Genomic DNA, 11,463 nt, shown 5'->3' with positions numbered 1-11,463 from the left:
GTTCTCTGCGCTTCTTGGACCTGTAAGTCCATTTCTTTCTCCAGGTGGGGGAAGTTTTCTGCCATTATTTCTTGAAATAGGTTTTCAATATCTTGCTGTCTCTCATCTTCTGGCACTCCAATGACTCTGATATTAGTCCGCTTAAAGCTGTCCCAGAGGCTCCTTACACTATCTTCACACTTTCGGATTCTTTTTTCATTTTGCTTTTCCAATTGGGTGTTTTTTGTCGAATCTTTGGTTTGATTCTTGTGCTCCTCTGGTCTGCTATTGGGTATAATATTCTTTATTTCAGTCCGTGTATGCTTACTTTCTAATTTCTTTATCGTAGCATCGAGGGTCTCATTAGTTTTCGTGAGGCTCTGCACAAATTTATGGCAAGCCCTCAAAATTGCGATTCTTAGCTCCATATCCTCCATTTCTGTCATGTTTTTTTGTCTCCGCATCTTTTATGCTTTCTTGGTGCACCCCCTTGTGGTCTCTGTGCGCAGTCTTGTTCTAGCCAAGCCTTAATTGTTGTAGTTAACACTAGAGGGATTTGACCACCAGGCCGACTGGCTGTGGAAATCAGCTGTGGGAAAACTTCAGTCCTCTGGGGAGGCGCTAGTCCAGCCCTTGCCTGAGGCGATCGGCAAATGGCTCTGCACAGGGCTTGGGCGGGGCGGGCTCAACAGGGCGGGGGGAGGGAGCAGCTATGGCCGCTCTCAGTCCGTCCCCAGGGGCTCTGCCTCTCTGTCCCAGCAACCTCTGCAAACCTCGGAGGGGCCGTAGCCAGACAGTCCCGCTTCTCCCGTTTGAGTCTGGGTCCCTAGAGACTCTCCCGGATCTGTAGCCCAGAGTCTGAGACTCGCTCCTGATTGAAAACGACAACCGCGCCCTCAGCCGCCAGCCCGCTTTGCGCGCGCACCGCCGCACCACCGCACCGCCGTACCTTTAAATTTTCCACACTGCGCCTCCGCTGAGCGTCGGAATGCTGTTGTTTTTGCTTCTAGTTGAAGAGACTCTCCTCAGCCAGCCTTCCCGTGGTTCTGGTTGATGTCCGCTCAGACTTTTAGTTGTATTTTTGAAGTGGTTGTCCACGGCGGCAGTCTCCGGTGTGTTTACCTATGCCGCCATCTTCGATTCCCCCTGTCCCTCTTGAAGGTGGCATGCTCACACACCTCGCTTTCGCCAATGAAATGAAGGCTGAAGTGGTGTGCATCTGTCCTGGTGGAAGCTTTAAGTGCCAGTACGTGATTTGCCATGTTTCCTTCCCTCTGCTGAGGGGTGGGAGCACCTTCGTGATGAGGTCATCCATCAGCCAGGGGCCCAGAGTGAAGAAGTGAGCGGAGCGGAGGCCCACGCATCTGCAGTGGACCTATTGCTGGAGCCAGAAGGAAACTTCTGTTGTGTTCTAAGCTCTGAGATATTGGGGTTGTTTGGTGTCACGACAACCCAACCCTGAGTGATATACATACATTAGGTGTCAGGAAATGGGAACTTAGGGTTTCCCCCTCTTCCTTTTGCCTTTGTCTTGAGAGGTGCTTAGCAATGATGAAATGGATAGAGTCATTTGTAGCAAATGCTGTTTTGGGGGGCCACCAGCTAGCATACAGGGAATCCTGTCTGTATAGCCGATATTATACCTCTAGACTTCTCTTCCTGTCAGATTGAGGTGGACTGGGCATCAGAGTTTTGTCACCCAGTTTCCTTCCCAACACTCACCTTTCTCATCTGTGAAATGGGTGTGCTAGCTTGGTTTTCTGCCTTTACCAGGACCAGTTGTATGATTATTCCATGAATACTAAGTGCTAAACTCGACCTCAAGGACTTACTGTTACTTGGTTTCCCTTTCTACTTTTTCCCATTAGGCCCATGATGTGTAATTGTTCTCATTTCCTGCCCCACAGGATCTTGGAAACAAAGACCTCAACAGGGATAAAATTTACTTGATTTGTCAAATAGTCCGAGTTGGGAAGATGGATCTGAAGGACACTAATATGAAGAAGTGCACACAGGGACTGAGGCGGCCCTTTGGGGTGGCAGGTAATGACACATGACACGCCATTAACTCTCACTGGAGCGCACATTGTATGTGGCTGTGTTTTAAGAGGAGCCTCTTCCCTCTCCTCCTTGACCTCTCCCTCATCACCCAAAAAAATGTTATGCCAGACAGCCCCTCATACTTACATTTCTGGTGGCTAAATAAAAAGTATTAGTGACTAAGTCCAGGTTTATGATGAAGGCAATGATAATGGGATCCTCGTGTCTGGAGCAGAGCGTTGGGAGCAGGGCGCAGTCTGAGCAGTAGGCGCCTGGGCTCCCCAGCAAAGAGAAAAAGGAAGAACACCACGGGTGGGATCTAATTATAAAGAGCAAATCATTGAAAAACAACAACTCAGGACGGGAAATGCAGTTACACGGAGTGAATCACCCACCACCTGTGTGATTGCAGGTGGGAGTGGATGATTGGAGAGTCCGGGTGACCCCGGAGGCTGCCGAGAACAAGGTCCCTTTCCCATCGTCCCCAGCCTTTGCTCTCTCGGGTCCCAGACTTCAGTATTCTTGTCCCACTTGTGTGGTTTTTGTTATATTTGACTATCACTTGTACTATTATTTACCTAACGTATTTCCTTTTAATTAGCCCACTTTATTATAACTAAAGCATATTTTTTTCTTAAAAGGCAATTTAAATACCTGTGGAAACAGTAATTGGATATGCTATTTCTTTTGATTAGAATATAAATTTCTAATTATGTACCATTTATAATCTCTGTGTACCACATTTAAACCCAGGGTTTCTGGTACCTCACTTTCAAATACTCTGATCTTCAGTAATCACAAACCAGTCAGCTCTCAGCTTGTCCCCTACACTGCTTGCAGAGTGGTGGAGTGGAACAAGTTAGCTTATTCTAAGCTGTTGTTGTTTTTTAACCTGGCAGTGTTGCTAGCTAACTAGTTGATTTTGGGCAAGCATTTTCCCTAGTTTCACCATCTGAAAAACGAGAGACTTGGATCTGGTTGGTGCATGATCTGCTTTAAAATGCTCTGATTTTATGTGAGGGGGTGAGGGAAGGCCCCTCACCCTTGACATCACAGTGTTCCTGCTAAGGCATGAGGGACCTTCCACTTCACCTCAAAATGTGCCTTTGCCCTCTGCTGTGGCCTGACTGCTCTTTCAGTTTCAGGTGACAGCATTCTGGTATAACTGAAAGGTTCAGAGATAGATTGCTTCAGGCATAGCTGGATCCAGGAACTCAAATGAACTGACATCTCTCTATCTCTTGGCTCCCATGTCCTCTTATTCCGAAGATGGCTTTCCAATTAGTTTCCAAAATGTTGGCTAGTGTTCCAAGCTTGCATCCTACCAGCTTAGCAATCCAGGGGCAAGAGGCACCTCTTCCCCATTATTTTCAGCAGAAATCCCAGGAGCTTAAACACAGTCCTGTGGTCATCCCCAGAGTATCTACCTTGACCAGGGGTGTGTGGTCCTCTGATCGCCCAGTTCATACGAACAACTCTGGAGCCAGAGGGAGATTGCTCTACCCAAATCCTGCTCACAGAGAATGGACCATGGGGGTGTATTAATCGGAGAGAGTAGATGTTGGCCTGGTTCAAATAACACTTCCTCGCCTTTTCTCGGCTCCTTAACTCACATCTTGAGCTAGATTTAGTCACTGATTAATTATTACTCAAGAAATTTTAGGGGCTCCCTGCCCAGGGCCTGCTGTGTTGGGGTATGTCATGTTACTAGGATTTTAGCTCTACCTGACTAGCTTTTTTTAGTGCCTCCCTTCACCCCCATCGTTTCTATATCCCTGCTCCAATGCCGGAGCTCTTCACCTTGGTTTTGTAGACCTTTAGTGGCTGAGCTAAGAAATTTCTGAGGATCCAGGACCCCTCTGGAATCACAGGGTTCAGAGCTCCGACAGTTATGTGTCTGTGCTGTGAGCATGTTTATGAAAAGAGGGTGAATAGATCTCATTTGGTTCTCAGATCCCATAGCGAGTCACCACTCTCGGGTTTTGTAGGCACAGTAGACGTGCAATACATACACGTCAAATCCAAAACCAAGTGCTTCATTCCACAGTCACTACCCTGACCCTTTCTTCTTGGCTCTGCTAACCCACATTCTCCCGGATGGTTCCGTGGCTTGCTGATGCCCAGCCTCCTTTGCCAGCAGTTGGCCAGGTGCTACATGTTATGAACATGTCTGTGTATTGTCTGACGCTGGCTTGCTCTCTTAGACTTTCCTGCCCCAGCCTTCTGCCCTACAGTCTCATCCCTTTGTCATCCCTTCCTGGGTGTAGGAGGACTTACACTGTTCATTTCTCTGCTTTTTCTAGTTATGGATATAACAGACATCGTCAAGGGGAAAGCAGAGAGTGACGAAGAGAAGCAGCACTTCATTCCTTTCCACCCGTGAGAGATTTCCCATTTATCTCCCTTCTCTTAAGCCACACCCTTTTGTGTTGGGGACCACATGAGGGCCTCCTGTGAGTGTTTGTGCTCTTTTTCTTTGCAGGGTGACAGCTGAGAATGACTTCCTGCACAGTCTGTTGGGCAAAGTCACGACCTGCAAGGGAGACAGCGGAGGGCAAGGTACAGTGCCAATTCGCCAAGTGGACTGGGCCTGCCTCTGGCTTGGGAGCCTCTGATTCTTCAACAAACAGGTCCAAAATCTGAGCCTTGGGAAAGACAGCCTTCCTTCCAGACAGACCATTGCGAAGAGTGGGGGCGTGTGACCCACAGAAATGGAAACCACATCTCCTGAAGCTGGGAGGCATGTTCTAGTGCCCATAGGAAGAGAGGGACTCCTATGTCCTGGCTACCTCCTATATGTCAGGCACTTGAACATGTTTCCTTATTTTATCTAGTCCTTCCCACAGTTCTGTGAGGTAGATGGTATCATGCCCTTTATGAAGGCTGGGCTTAGAGAGGCGGGGCCATTTGACAGGCATTGATGTTGCTAGAAGTAACCAGTGGGATTCAGACCTAGAGATGCCTGGTTGCTGATGTCTGCTTCCAGATGTTTGCTTCCAGTGTTCTCCTTCAGAAGGAGACCCAGGGAGAGCTGGTGGTGGTGGTGGTGTGGAGGGGTGAGGCTGAGAGAACACCTTGAAGAAATTGGCTCTTCATGGTGAGCCTTCCCTTCCAGGCCTCTGGGTGACCATGAAGATGCTCGTGGGGGACATCATTCAGATCCCCAAGGACTACCCCCACCTGGTGGACAGGACCACCGTGGTGGCCAGGAAGCTGGGCTTCCCCGAGATCATCATGCCAGGTCTGGCCTTTCCTCGGGGAGTGGGGGGTGGGGGTCCAGCTGGTTGAATCAGTTCTTCTTACAAAATCAACTCCTTCCTTTTCTACTGCTTTTTTCTAAATTTTCCTGAAGGTCACCACTGAAAACAATTTTTGTATCTACAGAAATCTACGCATTCACATACTAAACGCAAACACATAAATATACACATGCACTTTCTCCCCACAAGTGGGGCTGTCCTTTATATGCTTTATACACCATTACTTCATATTCTTTATATATAAAGTAACTTGCTTCACTGCTTAACTATTTAGCATGGACATCTTTTCTATTTTACTACATATAGAATAAGTCCATTCTTCTGGGGAGAATATTCATTCCCTTCAAATTTTAAACAATTTTTTTATTACCAAAGACTTCATGCCTGCTGTAAAATGTTCAAATAGCTTAAAAAGGTATAAAGTGAAACATTAAAAGCTCCCTAATACTTTGTCTCCAGAAGTAACCACTACTATGAACATTTTCCCAATGTGTCTGACATAAAAGGAAGATGACTGAGGTTACATGAGATTCTTTGAAAAGTTTCCTTTTTGTCCTAAACCTCGTGTCCACGACTGTTCTCACTGACTTCCTCTCTTCCTGCCACAGCCACTGGGGCCTGTATTGTCAGTCCTTCATGTCTGCTTTACCTGCGACCTCAGTTTCTTGTGATTCCCCTTCAATTCTTCTTGCCCCGATCCCCGAAGACCCTTTGCTCCTCATCCCCGACCCTGGGTTCCCTGGACACACGAGCAATGCTCCGCTTCCACAGAGTAAAAGATCAGTGAGTGTCCACGGTAGCTATTAATGGGCCTGGATCAGTTCAATTGGAGCTTTCCTTTGCCTTCCCAGAAGGTGTCACTAGAGGATGAAAATTAAATGATTTCAATGGAGAGAAATACATGGCCAGTTTTGACCATCCTTACCCACCCCCAACCCCGCTTTGCAACTGATTTCCTAGTGTTCCTCCATCCCCTTGTTACCTATTGCTCCTCCATCCCCTTGTTACCTATTGCTCCCGCCTCCCCGATGAGGTAAAATGCCTTTCCAAGCAGTTCTGATTTTAATTTCATTAATGGACATCAAGGCGGGGAACTTCCGCTCACTCCCCCTGTTCTCCACCTCTCTAATCAGCAGCCCTCCAGCTGCACAGACTCCAACTCTTGTCTCTCTCTCTCCCTCTGCCTCAGGGGATGTCAGAAACGACATCTACATCACTCTCCTACAAGGCGACTTTGACAAGTACAACAAGACCACACAGAGGAACATGGAAGTGATCATGTGTGTGTGCGCGGAGGATGGCAAAACGTTGTCTGTAAGGACCCCTGCTGTCGCTCTGGGTGACAAGGCCCCCCTTGGGGGCCTCTGCTAGTAAAGATTTGCATTTCCCACCCCTGATTCTGCTCTCTAAATGCCAACTGCCTTCGGGATGGTGTTGAGTAATGTGACCTACACCTTAGAGCTCGGTTAGCACAGTAGCCCATAATAAGACCTGGTGTTGTTATTTCTTTACACCAAAGCAGCTCTTCAATGCCTGTTCCTCTCCTTTCATGACTGCTAGTTCTTCTTTTTTCTTTTTCTTTTTGCTTGGCCTCACTCCATAGGTTAGCCTTTGCAGTTAAAATGTTGTTCTCATTGAAACATGAGCTGGTTTATTCAGGCAAAATTCATGGCAAAAAAGAAAAAAAAAGATCAATACAGAGCCTTAGGCTGGTGGAGACTCAGGATGCGCTCAACACAGACAACCCAGCACTTGCTCTAAATTCCCAGCGCTCAGCCAGATGCTGGTGGAAAGCCTCATTAGTAAATTGGTCTCCAGAGGGCTGGCCGAGTGTATGCAAGAATGCAAAGCACATTGCTATAAATATTTAGACAGCATATGTCCTCTACAATATTTGTCATGTGTGTTTACATCTATTTACTTACATTTCCTCTAAGGTTGTCAGCAGCTGTGTCCAGTGTGTGGGAGGGTCTTGTGCCTCAATTTCTCCTTTAGGAACACTTAGCTGAAAATAAAATTGCTCTCAGCAGAAGTGGCAGCATGGGCAAATGCTCCTCTCAGGCCGCAGTAGGTGATCAGATAGCACAGTGGGATGTGGTGTGAGTGTCGATAAGTCATCTGCTCTGCCTGGGGCCTGAGCTCAGGCAGATCTTGCCTTCCTCCACCTAAGAGTAACTAGCATTACAGAGCCATTGCAACGTGCCAGGTACCCCCGGTAAGCATGATGCATTGCCATCATTACCCCATCTTTACAGAGTGGGAAGCTAAACAGCTCTCCCAAGGTCATGAGGTGAGTATGAGCAGAGGGGGGTTTGGATTCATTCCAGGTTTCTGGCCCTCTTAAACACTTCACTGTGACGTCTATCCATCTAAAAAATTACCCAAGTCATTTCTCATTTTAACATGAGGCTAGTAACCAATTCTATCAAAATCTATTTTAACTTTAAGGAAATCCCCACAATTGCATTTTTGTTCATAAAGACTGGCTCTGTTAATTAATATTTAATTGAGCAAAATACAGGCATTTAACTCATTTTCTTTTTTTTGATTCTGAAACTTTTCTGAAAAATAAAATAAGTGAGAGACATGTTGCCGAAAGGAACATAAAGGAAGAGTAGAGGGTTTTTATCTGAAAGGGAATTTGCATTTCCCCGAATGTACAGACCACTGCTTTGAAGTTATTTTTACCCAGCTACCTGTTGGGGAACTTTTTAACCTCGGCTTCAGTTTTTAAGCCATTGATACCCTTGCCGCCAATGCTGCCAAATGACAAATTAGAAGAAGCGTTAACAGAAAAGCAGGTGTCTTACCTTGTTTCTGAACCATTCTTGCTTCTACCTCTGCTACCTTTTCAAGTCATACCCCACCAGGCGGCATAGACGCATTTCTCACAGATGAATACGGGAGCACGCATGCTGGGGCTGAGGTGGAGAGGCAGCTGTGGGTCGTGGTGATAATTTGCAGTTTCATCTACTAGGGAAGTTATGGGGGAGTTCAGTTGACTGACTATTGAAAATTGCTATGGAAGCCTGTGAGAGGCTTGCCTTTCTCTCTCTGCAGAAATCAATATGACTGCCTAATGAAGTGCCAGGCGGCTCACTCAAACACTCCTGTCTGACGCTGGTGGGCTCCTGTGGGAACGGGCCCCTTTAGGGATACCGACTTCTCCTCCTGCTTCAGGGGCACAAGGCCCTTGGCGGAGTGGGGCCAGAGGACAGTGGGGTATATAGGTCATTGGCTCACTTTGGGGTCTCAACGACCTTGCTCAGAAAGGGTCATAGGAGAGAAGCTAATGAGGTGAGCTCTGGGCTCAAACATTCAGGGTTCAGATCCAAGCCTCTCCTATCAGCTGTGTGATCTTGGGCAGGTTTATTTGTCTATAAAAGAGGAATAATAATCCTTCTCGTCAGATTTCAGGTTAAACAAAATGGTAGGTGTAAGATACCTGGTATGCTGTACTTGGTAACAGGAAGGAAAACATTAAGAGAAGGCAGACCTACTACAGGGTGAAGCCCTGGGCATGAATCAAGGGTGTTCAAGTGGGCAATCCAATGTGGATGCCTGAGCAAGTCTAAAGAGAATTAAAAAAAGGCTCAGATGTCAGGTTGAGAAACCTCTGCTCTTCTGACCAGCTTAAGGTGGGAGGTAGGGCGTGGGAGGCAGTGTGGTGTCATGGTTAAGACTATGCCTTCTGGGGCCAGATAGCCAGGCTCAAAGCCCAGCTCAGCTCAGAGTAGCAGGATGACCTTGAACAAGTTACATGATCTCTCTGTACCGAAGATTCTCTGCCTGCAAATGAGGCCAGCTGTGGCACCTTATTCTTGTGACTATCAAGTGAGGTAATCTACATAATAGGTGTTCATTACTGTTGGCCATCTTTCCTGGAAAGGTAGAGCGATCTCCAGGCTTGACTCCCGCCTGGTGGATGCTCATAGGCATCTCCCCGTGAGGTGGCCTCATAGGTGTGGCACACTTTCTGGCGCGTTCCCATCCATGGTGACATTTGTTCCTCAGGTGATTCCTGCAAGGTAAATAGGGCCTGTGTTATGAGCCTGAGGTCCCTCCTGCTGAAGTGTGCCTGCCAAGGCCAACTCAGCCTTAAAGCCTCCAGTTTCCTGATTCCTGCTCAGATGTGCTCGGCTGACGGAGTCAGCAGAGCCTCCTGACTGTTAACTGGGGTTCCGGGGGTAGGCAATGGGGAAAATTATTGAACAGGCTTACTTGAGTCAAATCTATATTTTCCCTAAAACTGGGCTCAGTCCCAATCACGATGCTCTCTAGACACATTTGGCAATGTCCAATTTATCTCTGAAGGGTTGAGGGTCTTAGGCCTTTCTCAGAATAATACTGAGACTTTTCTCCAGCCTTAGGCAATCAAAATTTTTCATCATCTGAGGCACTGGCTGGGTAGCTCAGCTGTTTAGAATGTTGACTGCGGGTTAGATCCCGGTCAGGTCACATACAAGAATCAACCAATGAATGTATAAGTAACATACAAGAATCAACCAATGAATGTATAAGTAAGTAGTACAACAAAGCAATCTCTCTCTCTCTCTCTCTCTCTCTAAAAAAAAATCAATACATAAAATTTTTAAAAATATTTTTTTTCATCATCAGGACAGTTTTGTGGGATTCCGTTGCCTGCCATACAGCAATTCTACTTTCACCAGAGATAGATGTGTATCTTTAGATTTTATGAGCTAGATGGAATTCACTGGAGCTACAGAAACTCTAAGCCCATAAATGTCACCAAATATAAATCTTGGGTGGCTGGAAAGCATCTAGGTTGTTCTAGAAGGAACACTAGGCAAAGAGTAGAGGGTCTGAGATGTAGTCCAGCTCTGCTACTTGTGGGCAAGTGACTTAACCTCTCAGGGCCTCAGTTTATTCAGTTGTGAAATGGGGATAATGATGGTAATCGTCAGAGGTGGTTATGAAGATGGAAATAAGTGAGGTCAGGTGTGGAAAGGACTTAGCACAATGCTAGACAAAATGCACTCTTTGAAGGGTTAGAAAAAGCTTGGAAGCATGTTTTTAGTTTATTGCCCAGAGAATTTCTGAAAGGCTTCTTCCCTGTGAGAAGTAGAAGAGATGTGTGTCTTTCTTTATTTCCAGTTCTCTGGTTCTCCTTATGATTACTTATTTATTTATTTATTCATTATTTATGTATTGTTAATCCTCACCTGAGGATATTTTCCCACTGATTTTAGAGAGAGTGGAAGGGAGGGGGAGAGACACACAGAGAGAAACATCGATGTGACAGAGACACATTGATTGGTTGCCTTCAGCATTTGCCCTGACCAAGGCCTGGGATCGAGCCTGCAACCAAGGTATGTGCCCTTGATCAGAACTGAACCCAGGATCCTTCTGTCCTCGGGCTGACACTCTATCCATGGAGCCAAACCTACTAGGCTCTTGTTTTTGTTTTTAGAGATCAGTTTTGAAAGGGCACTGTATCCTTACTTTGAAATAGACTCAGTTTGGCTGCAAGTACGACCCGTCAGTATTAAACTGAGCTCCTCCTTTCCCTGTGGCTCAGAAGTAAAGTGGGCGCTCTGCCACAAGAGGGGCGGGATTCTCCTTCCCACAGGGGTCCCAGGGCCCACACGCGGCCAGCTGGGCCATTCAGTCCTGGGAGGCGGGCTTGGTGCCAAGGATCTATTGGAGAATCTGGTAGAATCTGGTGAGAGGCCTGGACTCTCAGACGATACAAATGCCCAGAGGCACACAGTTTTGCAATTTGGGGGTTTGGAGCTGCAAACCCAATCCTCACATCCCTGAGTCTCTATAGACTGGAGGTTAAAATCTGCTGCTCTTGTATAAGAACCCCACTTAAGCCCCTTCTGGGTGATCCTGGCTCAGATCTGTTTGGTGGTCAAATAACTAGAATGAACAGAGAGAGAGAATCAGGGGTTGGTATACTCCATAAAGAGGTAATTCCTGTTGCCCTTGTTGGTTTGGCTCAGGTTTTACTCGAAAAAAGGGCGCGTACCTCGAGCATTGCACTGATCGAGTCGACGTTACGCTCATCAGACGCCGCGGTTGGGGCATATGCCAGAGAGAACAAAGTGAAGTGCTCTCTCAACACAATGTGTTTCTCTCTCTCTCTCCACCTCTTCCTTCTACTCTTTTTAATAGAACGCATAGTATCCTTGGAGTGAAAATTTAAAAAAAAAAAAAGGAA

General features: G+C 46.7%; 1 protein-coding gene across 1 annotated transcript in view; it reads left to right on the top strand.

The window, feature by feature from the left end:
- The window catches only part of DOCK2 (dedicator of cytokinesis 2), a gene marked incomplete at its 5' end in the record, with an annotated part of 352,195 nt that overhangs the window by 8,836 nt on the left and 331,896 nt on the right, over positions 1–11,463 (top strand). The window contains 5 exon segments of the mRNA XM_023764503.1: positions 1,887–2,022; positions 4,323–4,398; positions 4,502–4,578; positions 5,135–5,260; positions 6,469–6,637. Of these exon segments, the coding sequence (XP_023620271.1) occupies positions 1,887–2,022; positions 4,323–4,398; positions 4,502–4,578; positions 5,135–5,260; positions 6,469–6,637 (584 nt within the window).

This window comes from Myotis lucifugus, unplaced genomic scaffold, assembly GCF_000147115.1.
Source record: "Myotis lucifugus unplaced genomic scaffold, Myoluc2.0 scaffold_333, whole genome shotgun sequence".
Lineage (NCBI taxonomy): Eukaryota > Metazoa > Chordata > Mammalia > Chiroptera > Vespertilionidae > Myotis > Myotis lucifugus.
The sequence above is the reverse complement of the archived record's forward strand: the minus strand, read 5'-3'. Positions and strand labels throughout refer to the sequence as shown.